Source organism: Trachurus trachurus (assembly GCF_905171665.1).
Source record: "Trachurus trachurus genome assembly, chromosome: 15".
In the NCBI taxonomy this organism is placed as follows: Eukaryota; Metazoa; Chordata; class Actinopteri; order Carangiformes; family Carangidae; genus Trachurus; species Trachurus trachurus.
The window spans coordinates 8,368,092-8,387,895 of record NC_139906.1 but is presented as its reverse complement, the minus strand read 5'-3'; the positions used below and the strand labels follow the sequence as shown (position 1 = coordinate 8,387,895).

At 39.4% G+C, this 19,804-nt stretch overlaps 1 protein-coding gene across 1 annotated transcript; it reads right to left on the bottom strand.

The window, feature by feature from the left end:
* Positions 1–2,940: 2,940 nt before the first annotated feature.
* LOC310997710 (uncharacterized protein) lies at positions 2,941–8,835 on the bottom strand (the record flags this gene model as incomplete). The annotated part of the gene is made up of 9 exons (XM_083987500.1): positions 8,527–8,835; positions 6,854–7,120; positions 6,570–6,674; positions 6,155–6,209; positions 5,828–5,953; positions 5,337–5,524; positions 5,156–5,225; positions 3,906–4,093; positions 2,941–3,735 (listed from the first exon to the last, which is right to left on the bottom strand). The coding sequence occupies exons 1-9, from the start codon at positions 8,830–8,832 to the stop codon at positions 2,941–2,943; spliced, it is 2,100 nt and encodes a 699-aa protein (XP_083843626.1). The 5' UTR covers positions 8,833–8,835.
* Positions 8,836–19,804: the final 10,969 nt, after the last annotated feature.

Genomic DNA, 19,804 nt, shown 5'->3' with positions numbered 1-19,804 from the left:
CTGTGTATGTGTGTCTCTTTCTCTTCTTCTTCCCCTCCTCTTCTTCTTCTTGGGGGTTTTATAGCTCCCCTCCCTTCCTGTGTGGAGCGCTACTGACCCCCTCTGGACCCGGTCAGATAGTCAGTGCTGGTTCATTCAGCTTATGCCATTCATTGTTAGTGGAGACCTCATTTACTGTTGTAAAGATATGTTTAAAAACAGCTTCTTCTTTTTTTTGTGTGTGTTAATTTTATTTTTCAGAGGACACACAACAAAAAGGTCATGACAAAAAATAAAAAAGGATTGGAACATAAAAAACAAACATTCACACACACACATCCTACTCATCTAGGAAGAGAAGTATACATAGTCATTGTGTGCATATTAGTCCATCTTGATGATGTAAGACTTTTGGGTAACCCTTTATAATGACTACACTCTGCTTGTTTTATCTATTTCTTGTTGATTTTTATAGTGGCTTGTTGCTTTTTACCTGCCATCATTGTTGTAGTGCTGTGCTTTTTGTCTCTTTGTCTTTCCATCTCCTTGTTGCCTGTCATGTATTTTAAATGTTGAAGCAGTTGCTGCAAAAACACATGCCCGTTTCGGGACAATAAAGGAATTTACTTTACTTTACTTTATTTAAAGCAGAAGTAAGCGATCCAGTCGTTTAGGCTAACTTCTTGTCAGCCGATGGAGTTAGCAGTCCCCGCCCTCGTCATGGATCTATTGGTCCTCGTCCCTACGTCACCACATTCACGCGCATCCCTTGGCTGCACACACAGCCCTTCATGCCGTTCTCTCTCCTCATTGGATAAAGGTTGTAGGATACAAGTAGGCTATACAAGAAGTTTTCTCCTCGGCTTACAGCAGAGCAGAGTGACTGACAGACCCGTGTTTCAGACCAAACACTCTATGTAAGTGATTGCCGTCGGAAGATATAACTATTTAAGACTTATATTAACACAAAAATTCAGCTTACTTCTGCTTTAAATACTGAATTTACACGAATACTGTTCTCATTTGTCCAGGTCATAGTTATCTCAAGGACTTGGTTATTTGTCTAGGAAGACGTTTTACCTCTTATCCCAGAGGCTTCATCAGTTCATGTACGCATCTGACCAGGCTGGGCTGGGACTGGTCCAACTATCTGGTGTGGAGACTCAGGTATTTCGTTCACAAGACCGATGATGTCACTGGAACCCCTTGTGCTCCATTTGCCAACGACAGCGGTTGAGTGACTGTCGTTGGTTGATTTTGACTTCATTAGTGCTCTACTGTGTTATAACGACAGTCGTTGGAGTCACAGGAGGCCATTTGTGAACAGTTGTTTTTCTAGTTGGACCAGTCCCAGCCTGGTCAGATGCTACATGAACTGATGAAGCCTCTTGGATGAGAGGTGAAACGTCTTCCTAGACAAATAACCAAGTCCAGTTGCACTCGATTTTAATTTCCTTGAGATATATAGTAATGAGTATTGCAATGGTAAATTTGAATCTTTCTGTTTCAATCACTTGAGATGTCCTTTTCCCCCCCAAGGTATCAGATCTGCTTTTGTTTCTTAACCATCTGTATATTTTATTGTATAGACCTCTTAACGTCCCATTCCCACCTAGACACAAAACCCTGCAGGATGCCCCAGGTGTGAAACACACCCTCGGGGGTCGGTGCCAATACCTGCAGCAGACAAAAGGGTGTGAAAACACTCTCTGGGTATGGGGCCGATCCCTGCAGCAGACAAAAGGATGTGGAACATACCTTAGAAATTCCATTAGCTTCCGTAGTGTAGCTCTGAGCAGCTCGCGGCTCTGCTCCGCCGTTCTAAAAATAGCTTGCACCGCTAATTAAAGGTAACAAACTCCTAAAACTATAGGGATTATGGCAATGGGCCAATTTGCCAAAATGTTTAACTATCCCTTTAACTGTCACATGCTCAAAAAAAAAAAAAAATCAGACAAACCTATACTATTCTCAGGAAAACGGCTCCAAAATTTTATATTGTAGTTAATGGGCAGCTGCATAGCACTATAGAAAAAACAGAAAAAACAAGAGCACTCGCAGCTCTGCAGGACTCAGTGTCAATTAATTGTAGTGACGTACGTTTCGAGCAATGTAGCTCTTCGACAGACAGTAGGATAGCTATCAGAAGCCATCTTAAATACTACTAGTCACATGACTTGATCAGGAGAAGATAGTATGCAGCTGTTGCAGGTGTCAGAATGAACAGAAAAAACATAAGACAGCAAGCAACCTCAATACCCTGACCTTGATATTCTCGGTGCATATAAATAAATGTACATGGTGTCACACAATCAAAACACTATGTGAAAGTATTTGACCTCAGGCCACAAGAGGCCGTAATGAAATAAAGTGACAATAATAATAACAATAACAATATCAATATCAAATATCAATGGAACAAAGTTCCTAACCCAAACAAAGTCATCGGACCAAAAGCCGTCATATAGGATGGGTATAGTAACATCTTAAAGTGCAATATTCATAGTAAAAGTTGCAAAGCACTGGCATCACTCAGTGGCTTGTAGTTCAAATTCTGTAAGACTCTCCGCTTTTTCAAGAACATGGTCTGAACGATGATGAGTGTGTCTACAACTGTGGAACAAATTATATGTGCAGCGTGTAATTTGTAGCTGGGAGGACGACGAAAATAGAAACATTTTAGACCATTTAAGGCAACCCGCTCCCACTCTGATCGATGATGTCACCCACTCCAGCCTGAACATTCCGTGAGTGGGTGACATCATCATCGAAAGTTAAAAACCACATTAATAGACTAACATTTTGTCTACAGGTTAAAGTTTAAATGGAGTCTCTGAATGAAAGTACAGGAAGTCTATGGGAAATTTTTTCACAGTTTTTTTTAATTCAAGATTTGAAAAACAAAAACTAAACAAATCAATCAAATCATCACTTTTGAAAATCTATAAAGTCTCAAGTCTCCTAACTCTTACCTCCTTTCAGTTTCTCATTAATGTGCCGCTGCCATGACTGGTGAACCTCCATATGTATCTTAAAGTTTGCCTGTGTCTGAAACCTCTTGCCACATGTTGAGCAGAGGAATTTCTTCTTTCCTTGCAATACCTCTTTGGGTTTTGTCCCTGTGCAGAATTTGAGGTGATATCTACTTGCAACCATATTGCCGCATTTATCACAAAAATATGGTTTCTCTCCAGTATGTAGTAGCATGTGAGCATTACGATGGCAAGACTGAGTGAATGCTTTACCACAAATCTCACAACTGAATGGTCTTTCACCCGTGTGAATCCTCACGTGCCGAATAAGCAAGGTGTTGTTGGCAAACACCTTCTTGCAGTCGGGGCAACTGAAGGGTGGGTCCTCTGTGTCCTTTGCTGGGGTGACTTTGGGTCCAATTTCTTCTTTGCAGAATCTGAGATGATTGCTTGTGGAAAAACTTTTCCCGCATCTAACACAAAAATATGGCTTTTCCCCCGTATGCCTCCTCATGTGAGTAACACGACTTGAGTTCTGAGAAAATGCTTTGCCACAGTAATCACAGGTGAAGGGTTTTTCTCCTGTGTGAGTCCTGATGTGTAGAATCAGCTGGTAGTGTTGGTCAAACTCCTTGTTGCACTCCGGGCATTTAAAGGCTTTGTGCCCTTTGTGACTCTCTCTAACATGCCTAATCAGATAAGAGCACTTCTCAAATGTTTTACCACAAAGGTGACAAGACTTTTCTTCCGTAGTAGGTTCCAAACAGACTTCAATAGCAGGACTCTGTGAAGGCAACAAAGAATCACCACTTTCAATCAATTCAGTTTGTCATCTGTGCCTTTCTTCAGACTCACAGTTACAGAGAAAGATGGGGAAAAAAACACATTTAATGATTTAACCTATCTGACTTCAGTATTGTTGGAAATATATATAAGCCTTGTCGTCTGATCTACCTGTTCCTCTGTGACCTGCATGTTGAACTCTGTTTCCTCTGGTACAGCATCATCCTCCTCCACTTTGACATGGCACCACGGAACCGGCTCGTCTTCGACCTTTATCTGGACTTCTGTTTCCTCCTTGATGGGAGCCTGCTCCACTTTGATGTAACTCTGCTGCAGCAGCGATGGAGGCAGCTTGGTGTCTAAAGGTTAGAAGGGACACTTGAAACCTCCAGCGCATATCCACTGAAAACTGACTTTATGTAAGACAATTTATTCTATTCTATATAAGACATATCACATCAATAAAGTAAATTTGAAAACGAAATACACCCTGCCCCAAGGTGCTGAGCCCCATGGCACAAATAATAACAATAATAGAAAGTTTCCTCGCTGAAATTTTGAGAGGGTCACGGGGTGTCCCTCTGCCTGTCAACATGGGAATCCAACCCACTACCTTAAAGGGATAGTTCAACATTTTGGCAAATTGGCCCATTGCCATAATCCCTATAGTTAGGAGTAGGTTCATTACCTTTAACTGTCGGTGCAAGCTGTTTTTAGAGAGACTGCTTGCAGAAAAACTGCCCCCGACAGGAAAATGCATCAGCGGTTTTGCATTAATTTACCTCTAAAACAACTCTGTCTCATAACGTTACGTTATTATCTAATAGTGTGGTGAATGTGCAGGTCACAACTTGTCCACCAGAGCGTTTTGGAGTTGTTGGATTGTGTATTTGATGAGTTTGATGAGGGAAACCAAGAAATCCCATTAGCCTCCGTAGCGTAGCGCTGAGCAGCTCGCGGCTCTGCTCCGGCGTTCTAAAAATATCCTGCACCAACAATTAAAGGCAGATTGCGCATTATAGTCAATTGAAGCTGCTCCATCGGCCACGTAAGCGACACATGCCCGCGCGGGCGTCACATGGCCCCTCTCTTGTTTTGCGCGCCTGGTCTATTTTGTTTCCTCTATGCGCGGCTATGTGGCCCTCCAACCAGTAAAAACCACGGATCTCTTATATAATACATCCATAGTAAAAACTACATAGAACTGTCACGTCAAGTCCGTGCCCGGTGTAGCAGATAAAAGACTCCCAGTTCCCAGTGTACTTCCCCTGTAATAATAAAGGTCTGAAAAACATAAACGATAATGGCGTCCACTTTCAATATGTCTGAAACCAGCTGCTACACGTTGTGCAGAGGAATTTCTTCTTTGGCTTTGTACCCTTTGTGACTCATCAGATAAAAGCACTTCTTAAATGCTTTACCATAAAGGTGACATGATGTTCCTTCTGTTACAGGTTGATGCTGTTGCACAAGGACTTCAATGCGAGGACTCTGTGGAGGCGACAAAGAATAATCAAGCATTGGAAGATTAAAAAAGCTCACATTTAATGCTTTAACATACTATATGACTTCAGTAAATTTAAGCCTTGGTGTGTGATCTACCTGTTCCACTTTGACCTGCATGTTGAACTTTGTTTCCTCTGGTACAGCATCCTCCTCCTCCACTTTGACATGGCACCACTGCAGCGACTCGTCTTTGACGTGTATCTGGACGTGTGGAACCCGCTCCAATTTAATGTAACACCGCTGCAGCTGCGATGGAGGCAGCTCCTCAGAAACCAGCGTGTCGTCTAAAGGTTAGAAAGGACACTTAAAACCTCCTGCACACATACACTGAAAACTGACATAGACATATATCACATCCATAAATTAAATATGGCAACTAACTAAACACACCCCAAGCCTTGATGCTGAGCTCCATGGCACTAATAAAAAGTTTGGGAAACTAAAAGAAACTACACAAATCATGATTAAAAATATATATATTTAGTCTCCTGAATCTCCAATGTTCTCTCACACTAGTGTCCTAACTCCTATCCTTGTAGTTTCTCACTGATGTGCCGCTGCCATGACTTGTGAACCTCCATATGTACCTTCATGTTTGACTTGCAGCTTCACGTCTTCGACCTGTATCTGGACCTCTGTTTCCTCCTGCTCCACTTTGATGTCACACTGCTGCAGCAGCGAGGGAGTTGGCTCCTCAGAGACCAGCGTGGTGTCTAAAGGTTAGAGACGATACGTGAAACCCCCAGCACATATCTACTGAAAACTGACTTTATATGAGAGTAAGACATAAATCACATCCATTAATTCTTGATTAATAACTCTCTTGACTTGACGCTCGATACCACACAGAACTTGCCATCTCTTCAGCTTCATATTAAAAAAAAAAACATTAGCTTCAATCTTCCATGTCTTACCTGCAGAGGAATAAGAATCCACTAATTCATGTTTGATCCTGTTGTTTACTGATCCCTGTTGAAGAATAACTTCCTGTCAGTGTGTATTAGAGATGGTACGCAAGACAAACACATCATGAAAAACGCACTTTCATCTACACTCACTTCTACAAACAATCATATATGTGGACTATAGTTTACACCCTGCCTCAGCTCTAATATACCGTACACTCAGTAACCACCTTCATATAAACTGTCAGCATAAAGCAACATAATTCAATGGGACCATTTTACAAAATGATGATTTTAACTGAATCAGCACCTGGTTGCCTTCATGATGGGACGAAATATTGCATTTGCCTTACAAACCAGTTTCAGCTTAGTAGCTGGTTTTGTCATTACATCAGCAAGCATTTGTTCAGTGTAATTTGTCTACCTTTTCTTCCGTTTCAAAGTCCTGTAGGTAAGTTGGTTTCTTTCTTTCCCTCTTCGGGTTCCGCCTTGTACTCTCAGCGTCGTCTTCTTGCTCAGGCATCTCAGTCTGTTTTGGAGCAGTCATAATAAGCAATCATAACTTGATGCATTTTCCTTGTTTTCCATCAACCATTTCTCCATTGTCATGACTTTTTGGCTGTACATCTCTATCACAATACTCAATGTGTGCTTCTGATGTTTGGGTCTCTCTTTCATTTGCTTGTTTTGGTTGTGAATTTCACTAACCTGTGCTTTTGGACTTTCTCTGTCGCTCCTCCGTTTGCTGCTCTCATCTCCGAGAAGGTGTCTTGGGGGTACGAAGGCAGGTAGAGTGCTTGACGAAGCTGTGCTCTGTGTCTGTGTTGTCGTCCGGTGCCGTCCAGGAGATGAAGCACAGCTGTCGCTCCGCGTTGGGCTATTCCGTCGCACTTGGTCCGCTTTTCTTCCAGCTCGACTGAGTCTTTCAGGATGTGGGAGGTTGCTCCGATGCCTTTCATCTTTGGCTGAATGCCCCTGAACATGTCAAATGGTGTCACCACATAAGAGTTAAATGTACCTTTTAAAAGTAGATACTTTCCTCTAAAAACATTAAATTGAAATATATTTTTGCTGTGTTTCTATATTTAAATTTTACAGTAATGCATTTTGGCAACACTGGGCAGGACTAATCCTAAAACCACCACTTTTCTTCTAAATAATGTGACAAATTATGAAAGAGGGAACTGTTGCATTGCAAAAGTGAATTTACTCCACATTTGAGCCCAGATGTATTTTCCTGTATATAGTCAGATTAAAAAAATACTGGTTACACCACTTGACACTGGATTGCATCACGTCAAAATTACCCCTTTATGTTGTTGTCCTTCTTGCTCTTCATCCTTCAAAGTAGAAGTACTATTCATAACACAAAGAGTAAAGGCGCTCTCTTTTACATTACTTTAACACCCCCAGTAGTAGTAGCTTGTTTTGTCATTACATCAGCAAGCATTTGTTCAGTAGGACAATACTCCAGATGTATCTTGCCACTGTTTACAATCACCTTGATAAAGTGATAGTACTTGAGTTGGTTGAAGCAATGGCATCCTTGTAAGTCTGAGGAATGTCACACACTGCTCTGTAACAAAAGTCAATACATACACCTGAATTCTCCTTTAACATTTGCCACCCACGTATAAACTGAATGCAAAATGTAAAATTACACGCTGGAAGGCCAAACGGGAGACAATAAAGGTCATCTTTTGCTTCCACTGACATTGTAAATACAAACTGGCACCTGTGCATATGTACGAATGTGGATGAGTCTGTATTGTTGAGTTTGTATTGATGTGTTGTTGTGGATGAGCTTGTATTATTGTTCTTGGTGGACTGCCGAACAGAATAGCCCTCTGGGATTAATAAAGTTGATCAAATCAAATCAAATCAACAAGTGGTCAAATCACATAAGTTTTGGTTTATCCACCAGGGTTCCTACGCAAGTATGGAAAGTATGGAAAAGTATGGAATTTGATTTTATACATTTCCAGGTCTGTAAAAGTATGGGAAATGGAAACTATTGTATGGAAATTATTTTATTTATTATTATATATTATTTATCTTGGTTTGGTCTTACCTATTTGGGTTAATTGTTTTGTATGTGCTATTGTACTTAGCTACAATCCCCTGGTAATTATTTGGTTGCATAATGGCATACACATTCAGAATAATGAAAACAAATGCTTTTTTTTATATTATGCACATCTATTTACTTAAATATCACAAATTATTTAATTTTTTTTTACAGAGCAGTCTGGAAAAAGTATGGAATTTGGAAATTTCAAATGTGTAGGAACCCTGGGCACCCGACCCTGCACACAGACAACAGATGGAGGGATGGAGATGGAGGATGGGTGGAGTAAAAAGTGAATACAACACTCACTCACCACTTTGACACTCTTGGTCGACGTGTCGGGGGAAACAGCGACTTTCGGCACCGCCGTCGGCGTCAGGTAGCGACGCACCGCCTCGCTCTCCGGTAGTCCGTTACTCGTGTAATCCCCCGGAGCGAAGTGCTGCGAGCACACGTACAGTTTGTTGAGCTCAACGTGGTCGGTGTTGACATCGATGCCGAGGGCGACCAGCCACCGTCGGAGCTGCGTCGGTTTCTTGACGGGGAAGCGGTGAAACGACAGACTGGAGCCCTTCGTGATCCTGATGCCGCACGACCCCACGGCGCAGCAGTGAGGCATGATGCTGCTCTGGTGCTCATCCAACAGGATAAAGTTGCTCCTCTGGTTGCACCTCCACCCTCTTTCTCTCGTGTGTCTCCTTCTCTCTTCTTCTGTTGCTTTCTCTTCTTCTTCCTGGAGGTTTTACAGCCTGTGTGGAGCGCTACTGACCCCCTCTGGACCCAGTCAGACAGTCACACTGCAAAAACTCAAAATCTTTCAAAGTCAAAAAGTCAAAGTCAGCTTTATTGTCAATTCCACAATATGTAGCCTACGGGACATAAGAGAATAGAAATTGTGTTGTTTCTCTCAGACCCTCGGTGCAGAAAGTAAATAGATAGACAGTAAACATTAAAAAGAAACACAATCAATCAATCAATTTGTTTATTTTGGGCATGTCAATTAAATCATCATCATCACACTTCATCTTAGTTCTAGTAATACAATGCACATGGCCGAAAGGGAAAGCAGGAGAAGCAAAATCTTATCTAGTCCCGTCCCCATTACCCACAGAATAAAAAATCTTTATCGTGATCTTTTCTTTTCTTTTGCTTTTTACATTTTGACATAACATTCTTTTACTTATGACATTTTGACATAACACGTTACAGCAGTAGGTAGTAGGCTATATAGAGCTGAAGTTTGGCTCTAGACAGTAGATTACGCGTGTGTCTGCACATGTGTCCATATTTGTCCGTCATGAGTGAACAACATACACAATAAAACCATCTGCGAATCTAAAATACCAATCTAGAATAAATATGAATTTAAAAAAAACTAAGCTAAACTAGTAATAAAAAAATAAGTAGAAGGCCCAATAGCAGCAGTAGTAAAGTGCAATAGGCAGTAGTGCGAGCATTGTCATATTTTGGACTGGAGTAAAGTGAATGTTATCTGTGTTATTTCTTGTCAAAATGTCTAATTTCTGGTCAAAACGAATCTCTTTCCACTTAAAATAAGATTCATCACCTTAAAAAATCAACTTGTTTTTAGATAATTTTCACTTGTTTCAAACTAATTTCCACTTGAAATAAGTAGAAAATATGTGTGAAAATATGCTTGAAAGAAGTAAAAAAAGTGTCTAAAAACAAGGTACTTTTTAATGTGATGAGTCTTATCTTAGGTATAATGAGATTTGTTTTGACTAGAAATGACATTTTGACTAGAAATAAGACAAATATTCTTGGTAAGATTTTGAGTTTTTGCAGTGTAGGATGAGATTCAGTGGTGGTTCATTCAGCTCATGCCATTCATTCATTCATTCATTCAACCTTTATTTTAACTTGGTGGAGACCTCATTTACAGTCCTTTTTAAAAAATAAAGGTAGCCTATTATATATATTTTTCAAAGGACACAACAAAAGGCGATTACAAAAGCCCCCAAAAAAAGAAGGAACAAACAAACATGAAAACAACACAACAAGACGGAAAAAATAAAATACAATTCCCAATTTTCTTCATTCACACACACATCCACTCATGCATAGTCATTGTATGAATATGAGTCCATCTTGACCACTCATACAGTAGATAGTAAGTATAGTATAAGACAGAGTTGTTTTAGAGGTAAATGCAGAGACTGCTTGCTGGAAAAACTGTCCCTGAAGGGAACACGCATCAGCAGTTTTGCATGAATTTCCCTCTAATACAACTCTGTCTGGTAATGTTCTCTTATTATTTCATAGTTTGGTGAATGTGCAGGTCACAACTTGTCCACCAGAGCGTTTTGGAGTTGTTGGATTGTGTGTTTGATGAGTTTGATGAGGGAAACCAAGAAATCCCATTAGCCACCGTAGCGTAGCTCTGAGCAGCTCACGGCTCTGCTCCACCGTTCTAAAAATAGCTTGCACCGACAATTAAAGGTAACAAACCTACTGCTATGACGGTAGGGATTATGGCAATGGGCCAATTTGCCAAAAAATGTTGAACTATCCCTTCAAGAGCCACATTAAAAGAAACCAATGAAGTAATGTACACTGTAAACCCTGATAAGTTCAGTTAACTCAAAAAAATTGATGAAACTGATTACATCAAAAATTTTAATTAATGTTAACTAAATATTTTGAGTTAAAAAAGCAATCTTGATTAAGTATGCTTTACTTGTAATCTTAAGTGGCACTAACTTATTTTGTTACGTTTAAGAAACCTTATCTGTTAAGTACATTCTACTAGTTATTTTGTTTTCACACTAAAAATAAATACAAGTGTAGATAACTTGAATGTTCTTAATTGTTAAACTGAGTTTTTCACTTTACATTAACTTAAATTTTTCAGTTCAAAAGAAGCTCTATACTAACTCCACTACAAGCAAAATCTTGCTTAGTTTTAACTGAAAATAAGATGTTAGGGAACTTCAATTCTTTTTTGAAACTGATTACATCAATTGTTTTAAGTAGCTTTAACTCAAAAAAAAAATCTCTATGCAGTACACATACAGTCAAAAACACATTAACAAGGTCAGATGCAACTCAGTTTTATTGAGTAAATATACAACAAACAATCAATTGTTTTCTAAAATTTTACACTTCCATGTGCTGACTACCTGAAATAGTGAAATACTTGTCATAAAAGCCACATTTATATACTTTCTTTTTCTGAACTATCACATCTTGAAATGAACAATATCAGGATTCCCACATAAGGGAATCATTTCCCAGGATTTTCTTTAGGTCACTTTAGGCCAGTGGAACAGTGAGACAACTTTCCATCTTCCAGGTCAAGTCAAAAGTATTGGCCAAGTCTTTTGGATAATGTAAATGTAGCACATAAATCAGCCCCAGAAGAATCACAATGTATGCACGTCAACCACAAGATTACCCTCAATGAGAACTGCAACCTTATCTGGGCAGAGGAATGTGGCATCAGTTGAATTGGCACAGGGGTACGTCATCAATGTCCAGTTCAGGGGACTCCACAGGCTGAAGATGAGAGAGCGAGAAACACCTCTTAGTGTACCACAATACAAACTGATTGCACCACAAGCTACAACATGAAATGACCAGAGATGATGCAACATTTCTATAAATTAAAACAGATTTTTAAACAGATTTATTTCCTGACTCTATTAGACTGCTTTAGCACCAAATTGCCAACTGGATGTAAATTTATATTATCTCCTCTTGCTACACTAAAATAATATCTTTGCATTGAATTTCATAACATCAGGGAAGTTGTTTTTTGGAACTATGAACCTAGAGAGTTTACTTCCATAACATGTCTTGATCATGTTCATCAACAGTTGATTAATATGCTTATGTGATGAAGGAAACATAAACATCCTGGAAAGACATTACTATCCGATTGCAGAGCGCCTGCTCTCCCCGCCACAGAAACAAACACTTTTTCCTTGTTGTGATGATTTCTTTACTAAAATAAACAGTGGAGCAGTGCAGTGGTTATGTCCAAAATATCTCAGACCGTTTTAGTAAAGAAATCTTCACAACAAGGAAAAAGTGTTAGTTTCTGTGGCGGGGAGAGCAGGCGCTCTGTGATCAGATAGTAATGTCTTTCCAGGACGTTTCAGAGTTTCGGCTATCTGAGATGAGTGACATGCAAAAACACAAAGTTTATACTGTTTATACTGTAGCCTACACTATATGAGTTCAGTGGTGTCTCTAAGGATTCCAGTCATGTACCAGAGATATTTGATTAATGAATTGTCCAGATATTACAATAATAAAAATAAAATAATAAAACTATATTCTGACTTACATCCCACATCCTCAGGAACTTTGAGGGAGAGCATGGAGAACAGCAGTACGTCTTCCATGGATGTCAACTTGTTCCTTAAATGAGAGAACATAATCTTACTTCACTCTGGATGAAACACGATTGTAGTTGGTTGGAAAGTGCTACATTCTAAACACGGGACTAGATAAGCTTTTGCTTCATCCCGCTTTCCCTTTCGGCCATGTGTATTGTATTATTTGAACTAAGATGATGTGTGATGATGATGATCTAACTGACATGCCCGAAATAAATAAATAAATAAACATTAAACAGACCAACAGACCTCTTATATCCCATGCACATGTTAACAATTCTGTTTTGAAAATATAATTTTTAGACATGTTTAAATAAAACTGACTGAAGAGATTAGAGTTTGAACTCCACTGTAGTATCGCTATCAAACCCCCAGAAGTGTAACCAACTCACCTGGAGGTCGTAAGCACTGAAGAGCTGATCAAGAGCTTCGGCTGCCTTTCCTGTGCGTGCATCCAGTCAAGTCAGTTACCATGTGCAGCTCTGTAACCAGACCAAAGATATAGAAAAAGAAACATCACAAACCACGCAGGTGGAGGGCTACACAGCGGTTGTAAAGGGGAGGGGGGAGGGGGGGTGGCAACACGATAAGCTAGGCTATATTGTTTTTTGGCATAAAATTAACATGAAACTTACTTAATTTTGGGCCTAGAAGTTAGCAACATGCCCAGACATGCACAAAGAGTAAAAGCTCTAGCAGGCCACTGTTTTCCATGTGAAATTACAAAAAAATGCACAAAGGTTATGTCAGTGAAGGCAATCATTACACTAACTTATCAAATGGATAAATTGCTTTTATGCGAAAAATACAACAAATAATTCGGTAAACACGGAGGTAAAACGAAAAAGAAGGACAACTCACCAGAAAGGAGGAGTGCACAAAAAGGAAAAAGCGAAAGTAAAATCAGCCAGTTGAAAAACTGCTGCAAGCCACAACGTAATTAACTCCAGAAGTCGTCCCTGGCAGTCCTGAAGCGAAGTTTCCACAAGAAATATGACTTTTCGTTAAAATCTGGTTAAAATATAGCTGAATTATTCTCTTGCTGCGAAGTTGCAGCTGCTCACGGTGTCGGTGCAAGCGAGAACTGGAATTTTCCACTCGTTGGAAGTGACGTCACGGACGACAAGTCAAACAATTTGAGTTCAGTGACAAAACTGAATTTAAGTTTTTGAGTACAATGCACTTAAAATTGAAAATCCGTTAAGATAACTCAAAAAGTTTGCAGTGAATTAACTTTTTTAAAATTTTGAGTTAACACAACTTAATCCTTTTAACAGCCTTTTACTGTTCGGTTTTACATAAGAGTGTTAAAGAGAAATCCACCGAACCTTGGCACAGGGGTTGCAGTGCTATAACTATCACCAGTGATACATTTTTTAAAGAAGAATCATATATATAGTACAGTAATGTATGTAATAAAAAAACAAAACAACTATTATATTTCCTTTTGAAAGCTTAAAGAATTTAAATTGTCCCATGTTGAAGTAGATATTTTTCTGCTTATGGAAAATTCAATCAGCAGTGTTGAGGTATCTTTTTTATTTTGTTTCACATTTTTTCTTGGCTTGTGCACAAAACTGGTGCTGTCTAGTAGCATTTTAACCTGAATTGTGCACAGTAGACTTAAGTTTATTTTCAATAAATCCTGCAGCTGCTCACTGTATTTGCTGTATCACACCTCAGACACTGACTTGTTGCAGCAGCAGCAGCAGCATGGAAACAATGCGGTTTCCCTCCTGTGTGGATTCTCTTATGAACTCACATCACAGACATTCAGATCAGACACTTGTAAGGTTTCTCTCTGTAGAGAAACCTTCTTTAATGGTTTCTCTTACGGAGCGTCTCAGTCATGAGGTCAGATCCTTGAATGAGCGTGTAAATCTTCAGACTTCCACTTTAGTCTCAGATGTGTTTCCACAGAAGCTGTGAACACCGTCACCGCTCGGTCGGCGGCAGATAAAGGGATTTGACAGTTGGCAGCTCCCTCTGTTTCACTATTGAGTTGTTTCACAGTCGGGGGGAGCAGCCCTTCAGCGTCACCGTGAACTCAATTTTTTTTTCTTCTTTCGTCTTTAATCTGCCGTAATAATTGATCTTGGCTCTGCTGCGGCTTCATGTCGGGGGGGAAACATCTCCTCTGAGACTAAAAGCAGCATCTGTTAAACATGAAAGAAGATTCACCGACTCTGAGATTTTGGGATTGAATCAAACATTGGAGTATAAATATGCCACGTTTCTCCTCTGGGTCTCATTCCTGTCTGTCATTCTTCATTTTCTGACAGTCTCTTATCGTTGAGGTGACTGATTCTTAAAATAAATCTTAAATAACAAACTAAAGTCTTTCCAGGAATAACTTGTTTTTCATTCAGCACAGTTACAAGCAGGGCTACAAGTTAAACTCATGTAACGCTGATTTTTTAAAAAGATTTATTATTTCCCTTTGACATTTGTTCATCTAATTTTTTTTTTTTTTACATGAATTTTATCTAATTGCCTCAGGAATAGATTATTTGGCTCCTGTTTAACTGCTGGCAGAGGTTCCACTGTGAAGATGTTACTTTCCTATTGTGAATCTTTATTTCTATGTGCGTTGTAGAGGTAAAACTGAGCGAATGAATGTTTTTGGTTATATTGTACCACTCTGTGATGGTCTCTGATGCGTCACTGCCCCTTACAGATCAAATATTAAATCGACTATTAGAGATTAAAAATGATTTTTAGAAAGCAACTAAAAGTGATCATAATATTTGAGATGGTAGTAGAACATCAGCTGACAGAAACCCAAACCCAACACAAACTCAAACTCTCAATATACACTCTTTTTCCTGACTTTTGTTGATTTTTCTGGGTAAATATTTGTTTTGAACATCTGAGGATTTTCAGACAGAGACTCTGAGAAACCAGCGAGTTCCAAGATGAGAAGTTTATTGGTTTGCAAAGAAGCTGTTTTTACAAAAGCATGTGGAGGAAGAAAAACAAACACATTTGGAGAGGGCTAACACAACGGTAGAATGAACTGTCTTCATCTAAACACTGGTTCAGTGCAGTTATCTCAGTTTGGGAATTACAAAGAGACATCTTGTCGTTAATATTATTATTTGTGGCAGGTGGATGGAGCTGCTCAGCTGGAAAACAGCAGATGAAAAGTCAAAAACACTCATGTCATAATGATGGTTAACTTCATTTTGCAGTTTCACACATTTCCTAATGTCATCCAGGGAAGTACAGTTGTAATATTAGTTCACGCCAGAGGTCAAACCACTTTCATCTTTATCAAAAATTCTACTTTTCAAAAATGCCCTCGTGTAAAAACAGCAAAAATTTAGTATGTTACCAACACAGTAGGTTTTTTGACGTTACCACTCACAACCCTGCTGGTTACACTTTAATAAATAGAAATGATTAAAATGATTGTACACCCACACAACACATGTAGCCTCAGAGGACACTTCAGAAATGGACATCATGGTTTAGATATGTACGTTTTTAGCACTTTTTTTAGAAAGTCAATTGTCGTTTGACTCGTTAAGACTTGTGGAGAAAGCTCGATTTTTAGATTCTTGAGTCCATTCATATTCTTAGTTTGCGCAACCATAGTGTTCATAATGTCAACAACGTTTAAACCCCATAATTTGTCATCAAGGTGTAAGCACAAAATTCAAATCTTCCTAAATACGAGGAGGCCAAAGGAAAACCTGACCTTGAAACACCTCCAAAGATGGATTAAAAAAAAAATATAATAAAAGCACATGCTTGACTGGAACAAAAAGAAAAAAAAAAAAAAAAAACTGGCGATGTAAGACCTTCATCTTTCATGTTTACAAAATAGCCAGGTACAAGCTTACATGCACAACAAAACGCTTCCTGCTCGCAAACTCAGCTTGGTAATTGTCATGTAAAAACAAAGCCTGCGAGGCTGCGTTCATAAATATGTACATCCAAAGTCCAACAACAGGGCAACACATAGACAAATAAACCAGTCGCCCTCGGTTTTTTTTGCGTAAAAAGTGGAGGGAAAAAAACATCTATTTCACAACTCAGTGGGTTACGGAGAAGAGGGAACCCTAAATAACTGAGGTGAATGTGAACAGTGTTTTTCCCACCTGGCGTATTTATCATCAGATTACAATCAGGAAGAGAATGACATTCAGTTTTCAGTTGGTTGCACAACAATTAAAAAACGGGAGCCAAGAGCGGGAAATAATATTTCTCGAGATTTGCGAAAGAAAAAGACATGGGATCATTAGGAGATCAGGAAGTGGGACATGTTGAAGTTTTCCAAGCACATGTACCAACTTTTTTTTTCTTTTTGAGTCCCTTGAGAACAACAGTACTTTTTATTAAAAAAAAAGAAAAGAAAAGTGCAACAGTACCAAATTATTAAGCTCAAGTCAAGTACCAGCTTCTCTTGTACCTGCACCACATCTCACTGTGCAGAAAGCCTCAAGGGAAAAACACACTTTGCAAAGCTAGAAAAGACACTCCACCTATACAACTCAATACCAGCAGAGTTTCCCTGTGCTATGTTGACGAACACACACTCCCAAACCCAGCTCCCTGCACACACACACACACATATACAAACATAAACAAAAAGCGCTCCCTGGCTCGAGCCCTTTAATTCAGGAAGTCTTGAGTTGTCCATCTCCCTCCCCCATAATTCTGAGCAACAGCGCTGCAGCTGTTGATACTGTTAAACTGCTGCCAGCTGTGACAGCTGTGCATCCAAAAAAACATGAACCTGCACTTAAAACACACACACACACACACACACACATCTCGTTTTCTACAATCCATGAAACACACATTGTTGAGTCATTATGGTCATATTCTCTTTACATGGTGAATATCATATCATCAGTGTTACAAAGGAATGTTCACCGGTTAATAGAAAGAAGAACGACAACAAAAACAAAACAGTATCCAAAACAAAAACAAACAAAAAACACAACCCGTCAACACAATTACACATTATTTGTACACATTTGTTCTGCTGTAACACTGGTGTAATGATGCGTCGCCACTGGCTCGCATCCTTTCACACTGAACTCCTCTCTGGCCTCTCTCTCTCTCTCTCTCATACCAAACTGTACTCGTTTCCTGTTTGGGTCCAAAATAAACCAGCGGCTGTCAAAGCGAAAAAGAAGGAGGAGCTCAGGAAGACCGTGTCTGACCACCCAGGAGAAAACAAGTTGTGCTCCAGAGCAGTCGGCGACCTTATTGCTACGTGAAAGGAACGAATAAATACTGTGTGTGTGTGTGCGTGTGTAGAAAACATCCACTCTCTGTCAGCAGAGAAAGTAATGAGCTGTTATAAAGAGGTTTCCTCAAAGTTTGCTCAGAAATCTAAAAGAAGCTTCATTAACGTGAGCGATCGGACGCATCGGTGAAGTCGGTGCAGCTGTTCTGCACAGATGTTATGCTCCAGATTCACAGCAGCAAAAAAGATGATGATGATGATGTGGGGAGAAAACCTTCATTAGCGCGTTAAGATCGCGGCCTTTTAAGTTGAAGATCAAACTCTTAATGATGCTTCCTTGCAGCTACACACACACAGCACACTGTGTCGAGCTGCTTACACATGACACACAAACCATGACGCAGCAGCAGCTCCGCTTTCTGGTTAATAAATAATTTACTAATGTTTTACAGATCAGAAAGGAGTTACTTTTGGGGGGTTGCCAGGTTGTTAAAAAAAAAATCCCCTTTGGCTGATCCTCCGGCATCTGTCTTTATAAAACAGCTGCAGGACATCTGGATCAGAATCCAGTTATTAACAAATTACAAACATTTCATCATGCATCATTATAAAGTAAGAAATGTAGGTCTGTTTATCTATGATTAATTAACATCTGTAATTAATGGTTTTTGAAAATGTTTTATTATTCAAGATAAACACATACTGTAAGGGATTTTTCTTTTCAACACTTTGCACCACTTAAAATTTTATAATTTACTTTTAACTGATCTACAAAGCATCAGTGAATAATTTATAACCAAGTTGTTAAAGTTAACGTGATCTGTTAAATTCTTAATACCTAGTTCAACGTGTCAAACTTTGCAGAGCATAGTGAATGTTGATACTGTAACAGGTGTAAACAGAGCTCCTTAAGCCTTAATATTTTTTAATACTTGTGAGTTTTTGCTTTGCAGGTAACTGTGTATTTATTATTATAATATATGTATTCCTCTCTACCTCAGTGAAGGAAAGTTGTCTTATGTAAAGTGGAGTGGTCACAGAGGCGATGCACACAGTAGGCCTACTCGTTGTACTTGTCAAACCTGCTGGCTGCATTGAACAGGGATGTAACTTGCTTTATAACATCTTATCTGCTTCAGTGTGTGTGAACCAGAAGTCGACATGGAATGATTCAGAAAACACACACACACACACAAAAAAATGAAACAAAAATCCATAAAACACATATTGTCCGACTGAAAATAAGACTATAACAGCACCAGCCATACCACTGAACAACTGTGACATTAAGTAATCGTTTTGTGCATCACTATTACCTCCTATGCTACTGTAGAAACATGAATACTATACATTCAAAATACCATCAGGATCCGATTCAACAACCAGCTTGACTGTCTGTCTGACCGAACGGGATGTGAGATGGGACGGGGGTTTCGGATTTTAGTTTTAGTTTGCTTCTTCTTCTTCTTCTTCTTCTAAACGTTGAGTGAAAGTGAGTCTATTTTTACGAGAACAAGTTGCATATTGTATTAGTGTACAGTTTGGAGATGAGGAGGTTTGTGTGAAAACAACGAGCTCGGCAGCTCTCCCCACCCACTGTAAACAGGTGTTAACTCTACTTCCTGTTGGCCAAACAGGCCTTTCTTTTTCTTTTTGTGTGTGTGCAGTGGTCGCTAAAGTGAGTGCAAACTACCAGCACACACACACACAAACACACATACACACACGCCGTCTGACAGTATTGGACACTACATGTTGTAATGCACGATATAATCCTCAGTTTTTTTGTAGAGGGGGGAATTAAGGTCGGTTATCATGACAGCTGGGATAAACCCAAGAGAAGGCGAGGAGGGAAAACGCCGATGGGTGTGTGATTGTGGACGCTACCGTGAGATCAGTTTATTATTTATGTACATTACTACAACTATAATCTATTCTGATTGAATCAACCTAACCCAGTTTTTATCTGAATTCATACCTCTGCGCCCCGTGGGAATTAGTCAACTGAATATCTGAACACTGCTCGGGTT